This window comes from Bos grunniens, chromosome 11 (genome assembly GCF_055505025.1).
Source record: "Bos grunniens cultivar Pamir isolate PY7600 chromosome 11, Bosgru_T2T1.0, whole genome shotgun sequence".
NCBI classification, from domain to species: domain Eukaryota; kingdom Metazoa; phylum Chordata; class Mammalia; order Artiodactyla; family Bovidae; genus Bos; species Bos grunniens.
This window is the reverse complement of record NC_141175.1, coordinates 101,384,158-101,407,597: the sequence shown is the minus strand read 5'-3', so window position 1 is coordinate 101,407,597 and position 23,440 is coordinate 101,384,158. Positions and strand designations below refer to the sequence as shown.

The window sequence follows — 23,440 nt, the reverse complement described above, 5'->3', positions numbered from 1 at the left end:
TCATCTGAGCCATCTGGGAAGCCCTGCACTAAGAAGCAATCTTTTTTTAAAATAGGAAGATGAGTAGAAAAAGGCATTACAAATTACATGATGGCTGTTCTTCCTTGGAGAAAATGAAGACCGATCACTGTGGTACAGTAATGCAGAAGACGAGGGTAACTGTAGGCAACAGCCAAGTCTTGAAGTGCGCAGGGCAAGAGAGCCTCTGCCCGCTTCCTTGAAGATGATTTCACTCTATTTTTGAGCAAGTGAAAATGATATCCACAGCCTCAATGACCTCCTCCTCATCCTTTTCTGCTTTCCTCTCCCTGGGAAGGACTCTCTGATTCCCTTGCTAGATTTGGCCAGCCCTGGGGACACAGGAGCCTGAGGGTTTACTCTTCATGGGTATTTGGAATTTGGGGCTAGAGCCAGAAATCTGGCATCCACCCTGGTAACAGGAAACTCTGGATCCCACCTGGCCCTGAAGCAGCAGATCTTGAAATGCCAGAAATTCTCAGCTCACTTCACACCCCTCCCAAGGGGATATGTCCACCACCTACAGAGAATGGACTTGATTTCACGGAAAAGAAAAAAAACTCCACAGTCAAGCTGGGGGTGGGGGGTATGCAACGGGTCAAAAGGTACACCCTTTCTATTACAAAATAAGTAAGTCCTGAGGGTGTAACGTACACCGAGGGCGACATGACTATAGTTATTAAGACTGTATTACCTGTTGGAAAGTTGCAAAGACAGTTGACCCTTTTTAAGACTTTCTTTTTTTTTCTTTGGATGTGGACCATTTTTAAAGTCTTTTTATTGAATTTGCTATAATATTGCTTGTTTTATGTTTTCCTTTTTTGGCTGTGAGGCATGTAGGATCTCAGCCTCCCTCACCCCCTGCACTGGAAGGCAAAGTCTTAAACCACTGGACCGCCAGGGAAGCCCCAAAGAGAACAGATCTTAAAAGTTCTCATCACAAGAAAAAAAAAAAAAGGTTAACTCTGTGACATAATGGATGTTCACTAACTTACTGTGACAATCATTTCACAATATACAAATACCAAATCATTATGTTGTACACCTGAACCTAGTATCCTGCTATATTAATTATGTGTTTATATATACACACACACACACATGTATATAAAGATTAGGCATAAACAGAATCCTTTGGAATCGCTGAGCCACAAGGAAGCACAAGGAGGAAAGGGACCGGCATCTCCTGTTGACAGCTGAGGATCTGAGGCTGGAGGGAGCTGGCCAGGCGACCTGGGCTCACACAGTACGGGGAGTGAATTGCCTGTGTGAGACTAGAATCCCCTCTTGGCCCTGCTCCCAGCTCATCCCACTGCTTCCGTCTTGGAGAAGAGGACAGAGGGTCCTTAAAAACTGAAAACAGAGTTACCACATGACCCTGCGATCCCACTCCTGGGCAGGCATCTGGAGAAAACCATACTTTGAAAAGATACGTGCACGGTTACACTAGCCAAGGTACAGCAACACTGTTCACAACACTGCTACTTACGAGGCCAAGACACGGAAGCAACCTGCGTGTGCACTGACGGAGGAGTGGATGAAGAAGATGTGACATACACAAACACCACAGACTACTACTCAGCCATCAAAATGCAACAGTGCCATTTGCAGCAACACGGATGGGCCTGTCACACTAAACAAAGTAAGTCAGAGAAAGACAAATACCAGGCGATGTTACTCATATGTGGAGTCTTAAAAAGATACACATGAACTTATTTACAAAACAGAAACTGAATTATAGACATAGAAAACAAATTTATGTTTACGAAAGGGGAAAAGTGAGGGGAGGGACAGATTAGGAGGCTGGGATTAACAGATACAAAATAAAAGACAACTAGGGCCTACTGTGGGCTTCCCTGGTGGCTCAGAGGGTAAAATGTCTGCCTACAATGCGGGAGACCCAGGTTCGATTCCTGGGTCGGGAAGATCCCCTGGAGAAGACAATGGCAACCCACTCCAGTACTTTTGCCTGGAAAATCCTATGGACTGAGAAGCCTGGTAGGCTACAGTCCATGGGGTCGCAAAGAGTCGGACACGACTGAGCAACTTCACTTTCACTTTCAGGGCCTACTGTATAGCATAGGAAACTGTACTCAATATTTTTGTAATAACCTATAAGAGAAAAGACTCCTTAAAAGAAATCACTTTGTTATATACCTGAAATTCACATAATATTGTAAATTAACTTTAGTTCAATTAAAAAAGTTGAGGACCACTATATACTCCCACATACAATTTCTAATTACTGCACAGTAACAAGCAGAGTGAGGGGACTTCTCTAGGGTTCCCGTGGTTAGGACTCTGCACTTTCAATGCAGGGGGCACGAGTTCAACATGGAGCATAGCCAAAAATGTTTTTTAAGTTTTTTAATTAAAAAAAAAAAAAGGCAAGCTGAGACTAAGTCCAGTGGCTGTCAAGCACAGTCCTAGTATCAAAACTTCAGATTCATGTGTTTTCCCAATTACTGTTATAATTACAATGATCTGTGTTAGGTGAACAGTACTAGCTCATTTCACAAGAGGAAACTTTAAGGCCCTCAGAATAATACAAGGAATAAGAACAAGATTTCTTTCCTACCTCTTCATAGTCCTGCTCTTTTCAACCAACAACAGTTAAGGAAATTAAATTCAGGTGGAACTGAGGACATATTAGAACAATCCACCAAAACCAAATTAATGTTCATTATTCCACTCCATAGCTTAGCTATAAAACACAAAACTCCATGAAATCCAAACAACCTAACAATAACCATGAAGATACTCCCGAAGTCAAATTCTAACTCCTCTCCATCTTCTTCGATGGACTGCCATGCCCCTCTGAACTAGCTTCAGTTGTCTCCAACTCCTTCCTCAATCTTCCCGGGAAAAGAAGTGAGGGTCTCTAGAGCCGGGCAGAAGGTGCTTGGGAAGCTGGGGATCCCAGAAAACTGAGTTCAGTCCCAGCCAGATGATCAAGTCCACAGAGGCCCAGGGAAATAGAGAATCAGATGTAAAAATCAAGTGTCTCCTCAAAAAATTAAATATGGGATTACTGTATGATCCACCAATCCCACTTCTGGGTATACACCTAGAAGAACTGAAAGCAGGAACTTGACAAATATTTGCACACTTATGTTCCTAACAGCATTATTCATGACAGTCCAAAGGCAGAAGCAGTTCAGTGTCTTTCAATGGATGAACAGGTAATCCAAGTGTGGTCTCTACATGCAATGGAGTATTATTCAGTCTTAAAGGGAAAGAGGGCTTCCCACGTTGCACTAGTGGTAAAGGAGACCAAGAGACACAGGTTCAATGGCAATCCACTCCAGTATTCTTGCCTGGAAGAGTCCCATGGACAGAGGAGCCTGGTGGCCACAGTCCATATGGTTGCAAAGAGTCAGACACAACTAACATGACTTAGCACACACGCATGCAAAGGGGAAAGAACTGTGGCTACAATGTGGATGAACCTTGAGGACATTATGCTCAGTGAAAATAAGCTAGTCCGAAAAGACAAACACCAGGATTTCCCTGGTGGTCCAGTCACTAAGACGCCATGCTCCCAACACAGGGGCCTGGGTGTGATCCCTAGACAGGGAACTAGATTCCACATGCCACAACCAAGAGTTTGCATGCCACAGCTAAAGATCCCACATGCTGCAACTAAGCCCTGGTGCAGCCAAATAAATACAATAAACATATTTAAGAAAAGACAAATGTTGTATGATTTCACTTACACAAGGGACCTAGACGTAGATTCGTTATGAGACAGAAAGTAGAGTGCTGGGTGCCAGGGGCTGGGGACGGGAGGGTTGGGGAGGCGGGGTTTAATTGGGAGGCAGGGTTTAATGGGGAGGCGGGGTTTAATGGGGAGGTGGGGTTTAATAGGGACAGAGTTTCCTTCTGGGAAGGAAAAGAAAGCTCTGGAATCATGCAGCCCTGCTGGCTGCACAACAGAGTGAATGTCCTTAATGCCACTCAGTCGTATCCAACTCTTTGCAACTCCATAGACTGTAGCCCACCAGGTTCCTCTGTTCATGGAATTCTCCAGGCAAGAATACAGGAGTGGGTTGCCATTCCCTTCTCAGGAGATCTTCCCGACCCAGGGATTGAACCCAGGTCTCTTGCATTACAGGCAGATTCTTCAACATCTGAGCCACCAGAGAAGCCCAGGGAAGTCTCCATAGGTTATTTTTAAATAAGAAAACGAACCCCCTTCATTCTAGTCCCCTACAGAAGGCTGCAGAGCTGATTGACAAGAGAGAGAAGGACCAGGGAAACCAAAGGCCCAACACTTCACGGAGCCCAGGAGGGCAGGGCCCCTAGCCACTCCTGCACCCGAGGCCCAGGGCAGAGCACCATGCGCCCAGGCCAGCTGTGCCCACTGTAGTGCACCAGGTCCCTGATAACGAGAAGGAGGCAGAAAGACTCCAAGGGGGCAGGAGCGACTTCAAGTCTTTGGGCTCCAACAGAGTTTATAAATAACGTGGATGCTGAAGCTCCAACACTTTGGCCACCTGATACGAAGAGACAACTCATTGGAAAAGACCCTGATGCTGGGAAAGATTGAGGGCAGGAGGAGAAGGGGACGACAGAGGATGAGATGGCTGGATGGCATCACAGACTCAATGAAAATGAGTTTGAGCAAACCCTGGGAGATGGTGAAGGACAGGGAAATCTGGCATGCTGCAGTTCACGGAGTGGCAAAGAGTCAGACACAACTGGGCACACACATGGCATGATACAGTGCGTTACGACATTAAATGATGCCATGTGCTGTATGATATAACGTGGTGTGAGATGGTATGCTACGACAGGATGTAGAGTGCTTTGATATGACATGATATGATATTGAATAATATTTTAACACAATAACCTAGTTATCAATGTCACACAAATCAACACATCCTGTGCTTTTATCGACTATCTGTATCCCAGCTGTATTATGTGACCCAAAAACACCCATTACAGCATTTTCCTCTCCAGTGTGGGACCCACCCTCGAGTTAGGTTAGGCTTCACATTTAGTGATCAGGTCTGCGTGGCTTCCTTGAATCCACAGCCTTTCTTTAAGTGCGGCATTTTGAAGACAGGAGTCCCCATTGCCCTTTTTTTGTTTCTGACAGTTCTGATCCCAAAAGTTGTCTTTAGTTTGTAATAAAAATATTCTTATACATGAAATATTATGATCTGATTCAAATTTACAGATTTTTCTACAAATTTTCAGTAACTTACTCTGTTCTTAAAATGTAGATCTCTCTAAGGCTGTAAGTAATGGGGAAACTGTCTAATTTATACAATTCTGATTCTAACTAAACTCTGCAGGAATGCATGCTGCAATATTATAATGTAGCACATTAGAGTACATCTTCCCAAAGCTTCTGTGATTGGAATCTCCTGTCTTCCCTCCTTCCTTCCCCTACACATAGACTTTCTAACAATCTTTCTGCTATAAAGCAACGCTCACCTGTAGAGACTCTGATCTTGAATCTTAGATTTCAGGCACCATCAACACAATTAAATCTCTGACCTTGCCTACAGTTTGGGTTCCTGTGTATTTTAATCCAAAGAAAGTAAATATGCTTATGATTATATGACTCTCCAGTACTTTTGCCTGGAAAGTCCCATGGATGGAGGAGCCTGGTGGGCTGCAGTCCATGGGGTCGCGAAGAAACGGACACAACTGAGTGACTTCCCTTTCACTTTTCACTTTCATGCACTGGAGAAGGAAATAGCAACCCACTCCAGTGTTCTTGCCTGGAGAATCCCAGGGACGGGGGAGCCTGGTGGGCTGCCGTCTATTGGATCGCACAGAGTCGGACACGACTGAAGCGACTTAGCAACATATGACTCTAACTTTTGCCTTTCAATATACAATGCTCTGTATTAAAAAGCAGAGACATCACTTTGCCAACAAAGGCCTGTATAGTCAAAGCTATGGTTTTTCCAGTAGTCTTGTACACATGTGAGAACTGAACCATAAAGAAGGTTGAGTGCTGAAGAATTGATGCTTTTGAACTGTGGTGTTGGAGAAGACTCTTGAGAGTCCCTTGGACTGCAAGGAGATCCAACCAGTCCATCCTAAAGGAAGTCAGTCCTAAATATTCATTGGAAGGACTGATGCTAAAGCTCCGATACTTTGGTTACCTGATGTGAAGAGTCGACTCACTGGAAAGGACTCTGATGCTGGGAAAGATTGAAGTCAGGAGGAGAAGGGGATAACAGAGGATGAGACGGTTGGATGGCATCAGCGACTCAATGGACACGAGTTTGAGAGAAGTACTCAAAGAGATTAGAGTCATATAATCATAAGCATATTTACTTTCTTTGGATTAAAATATACAGGAACCCAAACTGTAGGCAAGGTCAGAGATTTAATTGTGTTGATGGTGCCTGAAATCTAAGATTCAAGATCAGAGTCTCTATAGGTGAGCACTGCTTATAGCAGAAAGATTGTTAGAAAGTCTATGTGTAGGGGAAGGAAGGAGGGAAGACAGGAGATCCTAATTGCAGAAGCTTTGGGAAGATGTACTCTAATGTGCTACAAACTCTGGGAGATAGCGAAGGAGAGGGAAGCCTGGTGTGCTGCAGTCCATAGGGTTGCACAGAGTCGGACACGACTGAGCGACTATCAACAGTTCAATGCTCAACCCAGCCTTCCAGGTCATACAGGAAGTTAAAATCAAGCAAAGAAAGCAGCTCTTCCAGTGGGACACACAAGCCATCAGAGAGAACCCTCCAGTTCCACAAGAGGCCTTCCAACCTTTCTTACCCTCCAATCTCAATGTTTTATTTGGATAAATGAGACAGAACAACCTCTGCTTATTGCTGACTTTTTCATGGCAAACCACCTCATCAGTGGACAGGACTGTACCTATAGGACACTCACCGTCAACCTCTCCTAACAGCAGTTCCCAAATTAATGGGCCAGGTGCTTAGTCACGCAGTCCTGTCTGACACTTTGTGACCCCATGGACTGTAGCCCACCAGGCTCCTCTGTCCATGGGATTCTCCAGGCAAGAACACTGGAGTGGGTTGCCATTCCTTTCTCTAGGGGATCTTCCCGACCCAGGGATCAAACCCGGGTCTCCTGCATTGCAGGCAGACCCCATGTCTATTGGCCTCACCTGCCCACAGAGCTGACTCAGGGGCTCTACTTCAACCAGTGGACAGTTGTACACAGACACCTATCTCATGAGTAACTTACCAGAGTCAACCACCTGGGCTTCCCCGGTGGTCCAGTGGCTAAGACTCTGAGCTTCCAAAGCAGGGGGTCTAGTTCAACCCCTGGGCAGGGAACAAGATCCCACATTCTGCAACTAAGAGTTCACATGCTGCAAATGAAGATCCTGCATGCCTAAAGGAAGGCCCAGCACAGCCAAAAAAAAAAAAAAAACCCAGCCACCTGCACTGGCCGATTTGAGCTCCCTAGGCAGCTGAAATCTTCCAGCTTCACTGAGAACCCCCCCTCTTCCCCCCTCCCTGCCCCCCGCCCCTGACAGGAACTCTCTGTACCAGGAGCAGATTACCAAGACAGGTGACCTTGCTGATTTCAAGGGTAAGTTTCACCACAAGCAATTTCTGCCTTCCCTGTTGATTTTGGAACCTAATCCAAACATTGAGAGCTCTACTGTACTGGGATGAAACAATGTCCACTTAACAAAAACACACAGGCATGCATATGTACACACACATCCACAAAGCACACGGTGTTGCCACACTGGATCTACCCAAATCTAGTCTCTCCAGCCAAATCCTTCCCGTGATTGAATCCTTGATAGATGAGATCATAAGCTATATATTCCGCAAGCAATCTTACATTTTACGTTTATTTTTAATTATAACAGCAACTCTTTGTGACCCCTTGGACTGCAGCCTGCCAGGCTCCTCTGTCCATGGCATTTCCCAGGCAAGAATACTGGAGTGGGTTGCCATTTCCTTCTCCAGGGGATCCTACCAACCCAGGGATCGAACCCGGGTCTTCCGCGTTACAGGTAGATTCTTAACCATCTAAGCCACCCAGGGAAGCACATCTGAGGTATAGTGGATGTAATAATAATAGAAATAAAATGCACAATAAGCGTAATGGGCTTGAATCATCCCAAAACCATCAGCCCCCGGTCTGATCTGAGGAAAAACTGTCTTCCAACAAAACTGGTCCCTGGTGCCCAAACAGTTGCTCCACAGGCCTTACCGGACAGCTCATAGCCCATCAAACCTAATTTGTCCAAAGCAGGCTCTCGGGAGCCACAGGACTCTTGCATATGCTGTTTCCTTCACTCAGAAGGCTCTTTCTCTCACCCTGTAGTAGGTTAATACCATCCTATACACCTGCAGGTCTCAGCTAAGTTTACATGTCGTCAGAGAACCGCTCCCTGACACCCCAACCTAAATGAGCTTTCCCGTTGTTATTCCTTCTCACTCCCTCTGTGCTGACCACCCTTGTTAATTCTGCATTTCATGGTTTAATACTGCCCCCTTCCCACTAATATCTCCACCCCTCGACCATGTGTGTCATGAGAACACAGGGCCTGGCAATGTTGCAGTATTCTCTTGGCTTTTCCTTCGTCTTGATATACAAATAATTACATGGATTTTGCAAACATGACTGTAAAATATGAGAGTTCAAAGCACAAACACTTCTACCAAGCAATAACTATTTTTGTTGTTATAATTATTATCACTGCTTTGCAGGCAGAGAATCTGAGACCCCAGGAGGGATGGGATCCAGTTATAGCACCCTAGATCTGTGGCTAGGGAAGGGGCAAAAATGATACACGAATTCAGTTCAGTTCAGTCACTCAGTCGTGTCCAACTCTTTGTGACCCCATGAATCGCAGCACACCAGGCCTCCCTGTCCATCACTAACTCCCGGAGTTCACCCAAACTCATGTCCATCGAGTCAGTGATGCCATCCAACCATCTCATCCTCTGTCATTCCCTTCTCCTCCTGCCCTCAATCTTTCCCAGCATCAGGGTCTTTTCAAATGAGTCAGCTCTCGGTATCAGGTGGCCAAAGTATTGGAGTTTCAGCTTCAACATCAGTCAGTCCTTCCAGTGAACACCCAGGACTGATCTCTTTTAGGATGGACTGGTTGGATCTCCTTGCAGTCCAAGGGACTCTCAAGAGTCTTCTCCAACACCACAGTTCAAAAGCATCAATTCTTCGGCGCTCAGCTTTCTTCACAGTCCAACTCTCACGTCCATACATGACTACTGGAAAAACCATAGCCTTGACTAGACGGACCTTTGTTGGCAAAGTAGTGTCTCTGCTTTTTAATATGCTGTCTAGGTTGGTCATAACTTTCCTTCCAAGGAGTACGCGTCTTTTAATTTCACGGCTGCAGTCACCATCTGCAGTGATTTGGGAGCTCAAGAAAAATAAAGTCAGCCACTGTTTCCAGTTTCTCCATCTATTTGCCATGAAGTGATGGGACCAGATGCCATGATCTTCATTTTCTGAATGTTGAGCTTTAAGCCAACTTTTTCACTCTCCTCCTTCACTCTCATCAAGAGGCTCTTTAGTTCCTCTTCACTTTCTGCCATAAGGGTGGTGTCATCTGCATATCTGAGGTTATTGATATTTCTCCCGGCAATCTTGATTCCAGCTTGTGCTTCTTCCAGCCCAGCGTTTCTCATGATGTATTCTGCATATAAGTTAAATAAGCAGGGTGATAATATACAGCCTTGAGGTACTCCTTTACCTATTTGGAACCAGTCTGTTGTTCCATGTCCAGTTCTAACTGTTGCTTTCTGACCTGCATACATGTTTCTTAAGAGGCAGGTCAGGTGGTCTGGTATTCCCATCTCTTTCAGAATTTTCCACAGTTTATTGTGATCCACACAGTCAAAGGCTTTGGCATAGTCAATAAAGCAGAAATAGATGTTTTTCTGGAACTCTCTTGCTTTTTCGATACATGTATTATAAGTGTAAAATTCTAAACTGATTTCTTCTCTAGAGGAAAACAAATCCAGAATAGATTTATTTTAATTTCAAATGAAAGATATGCCTGCCAATGCAGGAGACACAGGTTCAATTCCTGGTCTGAGAAAACCTCATATACTGCAGAGCAACTAAGCCCGTGCACCACAGCTCCTGAGCCCACATGCTCTAGAGCCCAGAAGCCACAAACACTGAAGCCCTGAGCCCCTAGAGCCTGTGCTCTGCAACAAGCCCAGGCACCACAGCGAAGAGTAGCCCTTGCTCACCGCAACTAGAGAAAGCCTGCAAGTAGCAGCAAAGATACAGCACAGCCAAAAATAAATTTTAAAAATTTATTTAAAAATAGAAAGGGAGAATTAGAAAGAAAATAAAAAAAGTACCTGGTTAGATTAGATGCATTTCTGAAAACAAGTTTTAAGCCTCTGTGAGACTGACATACCCCACATATCCAAGACACTTTGAAGGCTAAATATAGTTTACTGAGAGGACAAACGTCTGAAGCAGGGGTGGTCCAGGAATCATGGCCTATGAGGCACTCATGCTACACTGTTTCAATGATCCTCCTAGCTAGAAAAATGCCAAGCTCTCCCAAAGCTTCCATTCTGTCTTTTATCCAGTTTACACATGCATGGAAAGAAACATCTAATTGCACAAGGCTCATGAGAAACCCAGCAGCCCCCTCAAGCCCTCCCTGCTCCCACTTCCCAGCTCCCAGAGAGCAACTACTCCCAACTCTTCACTGGCTCTTTTCCCATTTACTTCCACTTCTCCAAGGAACAGGCGGGTACCACTACTATCATCTTCCCTGTGGGCATCAGCTGGCAACTTTCAGAAACAAAGTATGTATTAATAGCTCCCGTTCACTCAGCACCCCCACCTGCCATTCACCCAGTGAGGAAACAGCCTGGGTTAGATCACCAGGGGATATTTACATTACTGTAAAGACAACTGAAACATTAACCTTATTGAAATGTTACCAAGAGCTGAGTTTTGCAGTAAAAGAATCAAACCTTTCCCACCCTGCTGCTGCTACTGCTAAGTCACTTCAGTCGTGTCCGACTCTGCAACCCCATAGACAGCAGCCCACCAGGCTTCCCTGTCCCTGGGATTCTCCAGGCAAGAACACTGCAGTGGGTTGCCATTTCTTTCTCCAATGCATGAAAGTGAAAAGTGAAAGTGACGTCACTCGGTTGTATCCGACTCCCAGCGACCCCATGGACTGCAGCCCACCAGGCCCCTCCGTCCATGGGATTTTCCAGGCAAGAGTACTGGAGTGGGTTGCCACTGCCTTTCCTACCCTACCCAGCTGTATATTTTCCCTGGAATTGACAACAGTCCCGGGATTCTTGGCTGATTCCGTCTTGTGTGTGTCAAGAATTCAACCACAAACTCACCCCTGGTGAGCAGCTCTTCCTTCAATAGCAATGCTCTACTGGGACTTCCCTGGTGGTCAGTGGTAAAGACTCCACCTGCCATTGCAGGAGATGTAGGTTCATACCCTGGGTTGGGAAGATCCCCTGGAGAAGGGAATGGCAACCCACTCCAGTATTCTTGCCTAAGAAATCCCAAGGACAGAGGAGCCTGGTGGGCTACACAAAGGGGTCACAAAGAGTCGGACACGACTAAGCGACTTAGCACACACACATGCCCTGCTCTATCAGTTTCTCCTCTAGAAGTTGTCCTGGAGCCTCTGCCCTGCTGCAAACTGGACCCAGGACTGGACTCTCATCTCAGCATTTCTCTTCACTGTCATCCTGGACAGTCCTTTTCAAGGATTTCTTCTTAAACAAGTAACAAAAAGCATAAACTATTACAGGGAAAGGATGGTACTGGCTGTGTGAAGATTAAGAATGTTAAAAGCTAGTGGGAAGCTGCTGTAGAGCAGAGGGAGCTCAGCTCGGTGCTCGTGATGACCTAGAGGGGCAGGGGTGGGAGAGAGGTCCGAGAGGGAGGGGGTATATGTACACACAGAGCTGATTGTACAGCAGAAACTAACACAACACTATAAAGCAATTATGCCCCAATGAAAAAATAAAGAATAAAAAAAAAATTATTTTTAAAGAATATTGGTTCTTCAAAAGACCCATAATGGAAAAAGCCTAGGCATAGAGAGATTTTTCAATACATATAATAGGAAACAAATACAAAACACATACAGACACGTGCATGCACACACACGGCTCCTAAGACACAAACCTTTCTCAAAAGGCAAGACAAGTAATTAATAAACACATAAAAAGATTCTTATCCCTCTGAAGGAAATACCACCTCTGTGGTTCTCAGACACTATTTTAATACGTACTAGATTGGCAAAAAATCACATCTCTGCCAATGTTCACAGCAGCACTATTTTTAATAGCAAAATAACAACTAGAAACCCAAATATCAACAGACAGGAGAATGAATGAATAAATCAATCAATAATGGCATATTTATTCAATGGGTTACTACTCATCAGGGAAAATGAATGAATACAGCTACTGAACCAGACATCAGCATGGTTCAGTGTTAGAGAAAAATAATTATACATGTAAAATTGTAACAATAACTGGGGGGGCAGAAAAACAAGCTTCAGAAAAATAAAATATGATTCCCCTTGTAAAGCACTTTAAAAAATACATACAGGGACTTCCCTGGTGGTCTAGTGGTTAGGACTCTGCACTTCCACTGCAAGGTCAGAAGTTCGATCCCTGTTAAGGGAACTAAAATCCCCCATGCCAAGGCAGAGCCAAATAAATAATTTTTAAAAAAAATCATACAAAACTAAAGAATCCATAGATGGTTTTTTTAAAGTGACTAATTACCATGCTTCAGCTGAGTAGAAAAAAATGTAATGCCACAAAAATGTATAAATGAGGGATACATATAGAAGTGCCAAAACTATAAAAGCATGGGCAGTACTAACACATAATTCAGTGTATTAGTGCCCACAAGGGAGAGAGGGAAACATTATCAGAAAAACACACAAGGGATCTCTCAAACACAGGAAATACTCTAGTTTTTAGCAATAGCTGGTGGCTATTATGTTACTTATACTTCACATCTGCGTTATCTACTCCTATGCACACAAAAGATTTCCATTTTAAAACTTCAGGCAAACTATCATCCCATTATATTTGAATGTCCATTCTCTGCTGCTGCTGCTGCAGCTGCTAAGTCGCTTCAGTCGTGTCCGACTCTGTGCGACCCCACAGATGGCAGCCCACCAGGCTCCCCCGTCCCTGGGATTCTCCAGGCAAGAACACTGGAGTGGGTTGCCATTTCCTTCTCCAGGGGATCTTCCTGACAGAGGGATTGAACCCATGTCTTTTGCATTGGCAGGAGGGCTCTTTACCACTGAGCCACCAGGGAAGCCCAAGGAGATCTTACTGGGGACTGTTTATTTTGCTGTTGACTTCTCCTTCCCCCCCTTTTTTTAAGTTGGGGGAAAAAAAAAAGGAAGCAGAGAAACAATAAATCTAGTGGTTACAACACACCTACCAAATGTTCAAGAATATTAATGACTCAGACTCGTAGAGCTGTGTGAGTTGGCTGGTGACATGCTGGGAAAATCCTTCTGGGTCTTCATTTCTGCAGAGGTTACCACCGGGGAGTTCTCACAGCTGGCCTGGCACGGCTGACAAGCTACCACCAATCCTTACAAGCGTGCAGGCAGGCGTGAGAACTATCAGTAACAACCCTCTCTATTATCTATTCCTGTTTTCTGCATAATTTCCATGTTCAGGATGACGAAAAACACTTCTCAACCTCAAAGGCTCACAGCTATCGATTCGACTTGAGCATCCAGGGATTCACTAAATATGCATCAAGAGTGCTCCACTGACAGCAAGGATTCCAGTGCTGGTGGCGAACCGGGGACCTTCCTTCAGGAGCTCGAGGTCCGCTTTGCTCCAAACAGATGAAGCCACGCAGAGCCACGTCGTAACAAACAGCAGTCAGTGTTATAAAGCAAAAGTGAAGGGGACTTCCCTGATGGTCCAATGGTTAAGAATCTGACTGCCAATGCATGAGGGCCTGCGTTCAACCCCTGGTCCAAGAAGATTCCACATACCTCGGGGCAATTAAGCCCATGCTCTGCCACTACTGAAGCACCTAGGGCCCGTGCTCTGCAACAGGAAGCCACCACAATGAGAAGCTCGCACACCAGACCTAGAGAGTAGCCCCCAAGACTGCTGCCATCAGAGAAAGCCCACACACAGTAACAAAGACCCAGCACAGCCAAAATAAAAACAAACACTTTCTTTAAAAAAGAAAAAAAAAAGGTAGAGGGCAGGGCAGGACAAGATGGGGGTGGGGGCCCCACCTCTAGGCAATGGCGCTCAAGTGAGAGTGCAAGAGGAGGTGGGAGAGCCCAGGCAGGGAAAGTGACTTACATGCTGGAGGGTCTTTTGCTCAAGAGCAGAAGGCGGAGGAGATAGAGCCTTAGAGGCGGTGCAGGGGTCGCTCATCACCCCCCAGGAGCCGTGAAAATATGCTGGGCTGCTCTTTAATTTTGTCGTGGCTGTTGTTTTTCAGTTGCTCAGTTGTGTCTGAATCTTTGCAACCCCATGGACTGAAGCCCACCAGGCTCCTCTGTCCTTGGGATTTCCCAGGCAAGAATACTGGAGTGGGTTGCCATTTCCTTCTCCAGGGGATCTTCCTGACCCAGGGGTCGAATCCAGGTCTCCTTCATTGGCAGGCAGATTCTTCACCACTGAGCCACCTGGGAAGCCTGCTCTTTGATAAAGTTTTACAAAATGAAAGGGGGGACATCTGTGCTGGAAATATGATCAGATTTACTACTTTCATTTTAAATAATTCCCTCCCTTATCCAGCGCTGCCAGAATGTGGAGCTAAGACCATGAAATTCTAACCTTTCACGGGGAGCAAATGAATTCTTCAAACGTTCCAAGCCTCTCAGTCATTTTCAGCTCTTCCTAAAGAACCCCAATTAGGCTGAAATAGCGTCCACCACTCCGCCATCCACACATTTGTACCTCATATTATTTCCTAGAGTGACACAAGCCCGGGCCTTGTTTGATTATCCAGTTACAAATGCATGGCCCTTGTTATGTTCTCATTAAACGCATCTGTTGGGGACCCCAGAGCTTTTGTTAATGGCTTATCAGTGCTTAGAGATACGCCCGTTATTTTACTTATACGAACCTTCCGATTTACGCTCCTGGAATCAAAGTACTTCCTTTGTTTGTGATTTCTTCCTTGCCCTGCTTTGGAAAAACAAAACTAAAGCATGTAAGACTCTAGGGCCAGTATCTGGGGAGCGCACACCACGGAACAGCAGCCCTGTGGAGCCGAAAGGCTTTTCTGTCGGTGGTGGGGAACTAATCCACCACCAACTCTGGCAGCCTGAGCAGGACCCCAGCTGATGTCAGACAGACTAGTCGAGACAGGCCACACAGGTGCTGGGCTTCACCACTACAGCCATGCAACAGAGTCATCTGAGCAAGCCTCGGGACCGTCCACATGACTCCCTAGATGACATTCTCCCCGTCGGGGGCACTGTCCTGAAGGCGGGACACAATTCACCCTGGCCACAGCCGGCCCCTCACACTCAGTTCCCTTTATTAACTAGGATTTGAGGTGGTCCAAGACCTCCCTGTACCCAAATCCTGCTGGCACAAATTGCTACTAAATAGTTCATCTTCTGGACTTCCCTCGTGGCACAGCAGATAAGAATCCGCCTGCTGATGCCAGGGACTCCAGTTCGATCCCTGGTCCAGGAAGATTCCATGTGCCACGGGGCAATGAAGCCCCGACGCTGCAGCTACTGAGCCTGTGCTCTAGAGCCCAAGAGCCACAACGACTGAAGACCGTGGGCCCTGGAGCCCGTGCTCTGCAACGAGAGAAGCCACTGCAGCAAAGAACACCCCCGTCTCTCTGTAACTAGGGAAAGCCCGCACACAGCAACAAAGATCCAGCGCAGCCAAAAGCAAAACTAAAAGAATAAATGTGAAGATTTTTAAAAATATAAGTAAAAAATAGAAAATATTTCCTCGTCTAATTACACTTGGTAAATCCTGCAGTAATGGATAAGTCATTGTTTCTTACATCCTTCCCTACAGTGCAACTAACTTTTTTGGCAACACTTCTGTTCTAAAAAGCCCTCTCATTACTCAACTTTTTAAATGTCACTTTGCTTTTTTTCTTTAAAACTACTAGGTGATGAGCACAAGTAAGCCCTTGCTGTATAATGTTTATTTTCATTCTAACCCTTATTATAATCAGAAGCCTTTCACATTGCTGAGGGGATGTAAGATGGGATAGTCCAGGTGGAAAACAGTTTCTAACCCTCTAAAGTCTTTTTCTGTCCTTGCCTTAAGGCAGAGTTTTAACAAAGGCTCAAAGAAACCAAATAAACTAGCCCAGATTCGTACCCAGCAGATTTATCTTGACTCCAAACCCCGTGTTTTCCACTCCCAGCCCATACTTCCTCCCATGTCCCTAACTGTTAGGAAATTGGTTAGCCCATAACCGCTCCAAGTACGGTGACAGGAACAAGGGCCGAGGGAAACACCCTGAAAAGCAGAAAACATCAGCATGGGATTCAAAAGATAACTTTTAAGTGCCGGCCTCTTTGGAGAAAGGACTGCACGATCATACAGGAATGCACATAATAAAACACTGAAAATAAATGTGCCCAGAGGGGCACAGACGGGTGGTGACACCTGGTCTTTACAGGTCCGTTTATGCGGCTCATTGTAAGCGCATCAGAGACCCTGGCGGGGAGGGGAAGTGGTGTCCTTCTGCCCACCACCCCCAAAGGCGAAGTGCCCCAACTCTGTTCTCCCAGGGCTGACTGCACTTTATAAGAAATACTCCCCCTGGCTGGAGACAGTATCCACGGGAATGCTGTAGAGCTTCCTCCTCTCCAGGGCTGCAAGAATCACTGTCAGGGGAGTGTGGGAAACATCTTAAAATACTGTGTTCAGTCACCCAGTTAACTGGAGGTGAAGGTCACTGCCTTCCGCCGCCACACCAACCCCTCCTCCCCAGCCTGGGATCTTCTCAAGGTAGGTGCCTGAGGCTGGCAATAGAAGCCACCTAAGAGGCTGATGCCCTGCTTCTCGGCCCTTGAAGGAGGGAGCCACAAAAATAGGCTTCAATGCCCACCCACTCCCCCCAGCTTCCCGGTGGTCAGCCTGCAGGTACACAGAAAGCAAAGGACACAGAGGGTATGCTTCCTGTCCCTTGTGGCCAGCTCAGGCTCAGTCTGAAAGCTGGGCCTTCACACCCACCTAACTTTGGAGAAAAATGTGGGCTCAGTCATTCACGCATGGACTCATCCATCTATTCATCCCACAAACGTTAACTGACCCTATGCTGTGTGCTAGGCACCACTGTGGGTAAAACGCCTGCCCTCACAGAACGATTTAGTAGGGGAAACCATGAACAAAACACATAAGTGCGGTGGATATCATTAAGTGAAGGACTTCCCCAGTGGTCCAGTGGTTAAGACTCTGAGCTTTCAACACAGGGAGCACAAGTTCGATCCCTGGCTGGGGAATCAAGATCTGACATGCCACACGGTGTGACCAAAAAATAATAAAAAACCATTTCAAAAAAGAAAGAAAAAGTGAGAATGGGCCATGGAGAAAATAAAACGAGATGTGCATAGGGAATGTATTTGTGTAAGTCGGAGGATGAATTACAATCCTCAGTGAAACAAAACATGCTCTTTCTGACGGTGGGCAAGCTTTCAACATGTCAGATTACTTTAAAACGCCAATGGGAACCTCACATGTTTGAGACTCTGCTATCTAATCTCATGGCATCACTGACGCAATGGACATGAACTTGGGGAAACTTAGAGATGGTGAGGAAAAGAGAGGCCTGGCAAGCTGCAGTCCACGGGATTGTAAAAAGTCATACACAACTGGACAATTGAACAATAACAACAACCTAATCTCAAATTCTGCATCACGCTTCCTTTCACTGCTCCTCCACCTTTTATTTCCAATCCTTTTAACCACCTGCTACTTGCCTCTCTCCAAAGAAGAGCCTAAAAACCAGTCAGAATGTGCACCCATTAATTTCTTGGATCAACTCAGCCTAAGCTGTAAATCTTTGAAATAAACTGCTAAAAAAATTGCCATATGAGAAGTCTATCAGTTCTGAAAACCATACCGACATGGGACCGCTCCAGTGCCACATCGGTTTTGGTTTCACAACATTCGTAAGGCCCCAGTTAGGCCAGCTCACCGGTGGATGGGGCAACGGAGTTGCCTAATCAGCACAGCCATTGGCTCCCGGCTGAATGCCCGAAAGTGGGGTGTCCACTGCTGAGGGGGTGCCACCCTTTCACAATCAGAAGGAGGTTGTGTGTGTGCTCAGTGGTGTCCGACTCTTTGCGACCCTGTGGTCTGTAGCCCACCAGGCTCCTCTGTCCATGGGATTCTCCAGGCAAGAATACTGGAGTGGGTTGCCATTTCCTCCTCCAGGGGATCTTCCCAACCCAGGGATCAAACCCCATGTCTCCTGCATTGGCAGGCGGATTATTTACCACTGAGCCAGCTGGGAAGCCCCAGAAAGAGGTTCTGAGTCTCCAAGAAATGAAGCAAAATGTCAGGGGTCTTTTTCTGGGGATTTTTCTTCCCTTTTTTCAGCTGATTTACTTCCTTTAAGAATAAGAAAACTGGGGACTTCCCTGGTGGTCCAGCTGCTAAGACTCTGAGCTCCCAATGCAAGAGGCCCAGGTTCAATCCCTGCTCAGGGAACTAGGTCCCACATGCCACAACTAAAGATCCTGCAGGCCACACTAAGACCCGGCACAGCCAAATAAATAAAAATACTATAAAAGTAAGAAAATTGTGCATATTCACAGCAAGCCAAAACCACAGTCAAGCCCAAGTAAGACCAAAGGCACAGGCACTCTTTGATGTTGGAATGCAGTAGAAAGAGGAGCATCATTTTGAGTTCATCTAAGACAGACGGGGAATCCCACAGACAGAGCAGCCTGGCAGGGGTCCATGGAGTCACAAAGAGTGGAACGCAACTGAGCGACTGAGCAGCAAGACCGACTGGCCCACAAAGCAGGCTCTCCAGAAGGGAAGCTGTCCTGAACCTGTCTTAGTCACAGGACCGTAAGCTTTGCCCTCTGGGTCTGGACTATCTCCCCTGTCCAACGGTGAATAACCTGAAGTCTTTCCCAACGCAGCCACCTGTGGGAAGAGCATCCCACAGACAGCGTGCGCAAAACCGAGTTAACAAACGCTTGCAGAACCAATACTCCTCACGCTTCCTATTTCAGGCTCTGTCCTCACCCTCTACTAAAAGAGGCCCTTTGTAGGCCAGGTTCTGTGCTGAACACACCAAAGATTAAAGTTCCGCTGCGCTCAAAGGTCAAGGAGGGGACAGACCCCTCTTCCAGACTTTTCTCCTCTGATCAGCATCCCACCCCGCCGGGATGCCACTCACCTCCATTCCCCAAGAGCCCAGGAACTAAGAAGCCAGTGGGTTGCTCAGGGGCCCACCAATGACCCCTTTGACACCTGATCTCCCATGCTAATTCCCTTACGCAAAGCCTCAAACAGTTCCCAGAGCAAGCCCACCTGCCATCCACCCGTTCCCACCGACCACCACCCCTCTGCCCCTTCCAACCAGAAATCCCACCAACTCCAACTGACGCCTTGAGGGTCAGTCAAGTCTGCCCTCCCTAAAGAATCTGGCTGTCAGCTTCCAGGCCTCCTCAGTCTAAAGTATGGGCAGGTAAAGCAAGCCCTGGCGCTTGGTTCTGCCCTTTCAGGATGTACTAATCGCATTTCCCCCATCGGGCCTGGAGGGCCTCCCTCAGAATAAGCAGACAGTAGAGTCAGCAATAGGGAGCCCAGGCTGGGCCCCTCGACCGCTCTCCCTCCCTGGCCTTGGTCTCCTCCTGGGAGGGACAAGATGGGAAGCTCTAAGATTCCTTTTACTTCGATTCCAAAATCTGAAATTCCATATGGGTTCCCTACATACAACTGAGAAAGGTTCCTATTATTCCTCCACTGAGCTTTCAAACAGGTGTCCCCACTGATGCAAACTGTCCAAATGCTTGATTTTCAAAGAGTTTTGGACCTTAAATTTGGGCGGGGGGAGGGGGGGAATAGATAAATTTTACAAGCCTGAGTTGGTTTTTTTTTTCCTTCCTTTCATTCCTAGAAAGAAAGTGAAAGGGTGGGGGTGGGGAGCTGACCCGCTCGGTTTTGCTACTAGGATCACGAGCTCGGGATTCGCTCCACCTGGGTTTCTCCTCCGAGCGTGTAGACGGTGCGCGGCCCGCTCCGCCCGACCCGCTCATCCCCCCGACAGTCTCAGATTGCCAGGGCCTCCTGAGCCTCGGCTCGCCGGGGGCTGGTCAAGTGTCCCTACCGCGGCGCCACTTGGAGCCTCGGGCGCGTCCAGATGGCCAGGCGGCCCCGCTGTCACCTGGCCCCGCTCCGCCCGGCGCGGCCCTCGCTCCAGCGCAGGTCTCTCCTTGGCTTCCCGAGTCAAGCCTGGCCTCCAGGCGGCCCCTGGGCCCGGCAGCGAAGGCACCTGCCCCGCCCGGGGAAATGCACGAACCCGAGAGTCTCTCCGGCCGCCACCTCGACGGGAGCGTACAGGAGAAACGCAGGAGAAAGGAAAACATGCCCGAGGCAGGGCCGACCGAGCCCGGCGTCTCCCCAGAAACCGCCACCTGCGCCGCACGCAGCCCGGGACTGGGGCCGCGGGCCGGGCGGGGAGCGAGGTCCGGGCCCGGCCACCCGCCCGCCGCAGCGCGCCCCTTACCCGTGAGCCGGCCGCCCCCCTCGCCGTGCCCGCGGCGCCGCTGCAGGATGAAGTAGCAGTTGCTCTTCTGAGTCACCCAGAGCTTCAGAGCGTTCTTCAGCAGCACCTCCTCGGGCTTGAGCCACATCGCAGCGGTCCAGCCGCGCCCGCGGGCCCCGGCTCACATCGCCCCGGCAGCCGGGCTGAGCCCGCTCGGAAGGAGGCGGCAGGGAACGCAGCCTGCGAGCGCCCTGCGCTCCGAAGTCCAGGGAGCGCGGCCGGCGCAGCTCGCCCCGGCAGCCCGCGCAGTCCTCGTGCCGGCCCCGCCCTGGGCCCGCCCCCGGTCCGCCCCAGACACGCCCACCGCCTGTGCCCCGCCCACCCCGCCGGCTCCCTTGGGGACGTCCTGATTTCCGAGTCCTGGCGGCTCCAGGCAGTTCCGGAGTGGAGGGAGGAAGTCCGATCCTGGCTGCTCCCCGCCTCTTCTCCAGCTCTCGCGCGGGGCGCCGGGGCCCCTCTCCCCTCCTCCGCCCCTGCGGGGAGGCAGTCCGGAGAGCGGCAGCAGCAGCACGAAGAGGAGAAGGAGGAGATGGGGAAAAAGGCATCTTGTTGTCACAGCTGCAGGTTGCCGACCTAGGGCCTTTATATTTTGGGGGACAGCATGCACTCCATGAAAGGCAAGTGTGGCATTTAAAATAATAAGCGGGGCTTTCTTGGTGTCTCAGTGGTAACGAATTCACTTGCCATTGCAGGAGACAGGGGTTTAATCCCTAGGCTGGAAAGATCCCACATGCGTTGGAACACCTAAGCCCTTGCACCACGACTACCGAGCCCACGTGCCTCAGCTGCTGAAGCCAGCGGGCCCTAGAGCCCATGCTCCGCCACAGGAGAAGCCTCCACAGTGAGAAGCCCACGCAGCGCACTGAGGAGTAGCCCGGCTCTCCACAAACAGAGAAAAACCCGAGCAGCAAGGAGACCCCGCACAGCCAAAGCTAAATAAATAGAATTTATTTTAAAATAACAAGAAACAGGGACTTCCCTGGTGGCCCATTGGCTAAGACTCCAAGCTCCCAATGCAAGGGGATGGGCTTCGATCCCTGGTTGGGGAATTAGAACCCACATGGAGGAGGCAATGGCAACCCACTCCAGTAGTCTTGCCTGGAAACTAGGAGCCTGGTAGGCTACAGTTCATGGGGTCCCTAAGAGTCGGACACGACTGGGTGACTTCACTTTCACATTTCACTTTCATGCATTGGAGAAGGAAATGGCAACCCACTCCAGTGTTCTTGCCTGGAGAATCCCAGGGACGGCAGAGCCTAGTGGGCTGCCATCTATGGGGTTGCACAGAGTCGGACACGACTGAAGCGACTTAGCAGCAGCAGCAGCTGCTGCAACTAAGACTCCTTGAAGCCAAATGTATAAAAAAATAAGAAACATTTTTACAAGTAACCAAAAAATAGCATTAAAAAACTAAAATTTTTCTTCTGCTTTTTAAAAATGCTGAGTGTACACTCTCAATGCACTCAGAAGTGATCCCACCAATCTGCTGAAGAGGGGTGGTGCTGTAGGAATTTGAAGGGAGTGTCAGACCAAGCTCAGCACTGTACAACCTTCGTGGGCACGGGAGATGCCTATGTAAGGACTCCCGTGCAGGTCCCCTACCCAGGAACAAAACCAGGCACGTTGGTTCTCAGAGAATTGAAAAGCTGGGAAATATGGAGTAGGTGACAGTAAAGAAAAGCTATAGGGAAAGTGGAGGTTGGGCTTTAAAAATGAGTATTTCCTCAAAGCCTGGTGGAAATAGACATGTGGTAGCAGTTAGGAAAATCCTCTGGAGATGGGAATGGCTATCCGCTCCAGTATTCTGGAGAATCCCATGGGCTAGAGAGCCTGGCAGGCTACAGTCTGTGGAATGGCAAAGAGTGGACTGGACTGAGTGATTAACACTTTCACTTTTCAGCTGGCCTTGAACAGTTGGGGGTGGGGGAGGCAGGGCTCAGAGCAGTCTCCTGGAGGAGGCAGTTAAATCCAACATCCTAGAAGAGAGGAAAAGAAACTCTGTCAACATGACCCTTAGGTTTTGACAAGGGGACTCCTGACAAAATGTGACTGTTAATTAGGACAAAACTGAAAAAGCAGAAGTAAAGTAAAGCCCCCACCAGACTACTGGGGGCTGAGTAGAGCTCCTTCAGTGGAGCCCGAGAACCTGTTCACAGAGGATCAAAGATATCAGCTCGGAAACCGGACCTGACCCAGCAGGTGAGATGCCAGGTGAGAGGTCATGCCAAGGACAAACAGGACCGCTCACCCAGGGGGCCAGTTCTGCTGTCCAGAACCACAGACCATGGACAGATATGCTTGGCGCTCAGCTGAGGAAGGAAGTCAGCCGTTCTGCAGGGGGACTTGGGGACCCCAGAGCATATAGAATGGGCAAGCACAACGGAAAATATCCCTTCCAGAAGCAGCCATTGACTCCCACAATCGGGCTTCCCTGGTGGCTCAGCGGTAAGAATCTGCTTGCAGTGCAGGAGAGCCGGGTGCAATCCCTGAGTCCAGAAGATCCCCCAAAAAGGGAATGGCTACCCATTGCAGTATTCTTGCCTGGAGAAACCCATGGACAGAAGAGCCTGGCGGGCTTCACAGTCCCTGGGGTCGCAAAGAGTCAGACATGACTGAGCAACTAACACACACACCCCTACAGATGCAGGGCCAGGCCGTGGAATTGCAGGATGAGTGGAACAGGGCCCCTGCCCTGAAGGTAGGAAAGAGGCACAGG

The 23,440-nt window shown here is 48.1% G+C and overlaps 1 protein-coding gene across 8 annotated transcripts in view; it reads right to left on the bottom strand.

Moving 5' to 3' along the window:
- The window catches only part of TBC1D8 (TBC1 domain family member 8), a 141,079-nt gene extending 120,110 nt beyond the window's left edge, over positions 1–20,969 (bottom strand). For all 8 annotated transcript variants that reach the window (XM_086327922.1, XM_086327929.1, XM_086327923.1 and 5 more), the window contains exon 1: positions 20,686–20,969. In XM_086327922.1, coding sequence (XP_086184048.1) covers positions 20,686–20,812 — 127 coding nt within the window. In that variant the 5' untranslated portion in view covers positions 20,813–20,969. The remainder of the gene's footprint in view (positions 1–20,685) is intronic.
- Between the last annotated feature and the right edge of the window lie 2,471 nt (positions 20,970–23,440).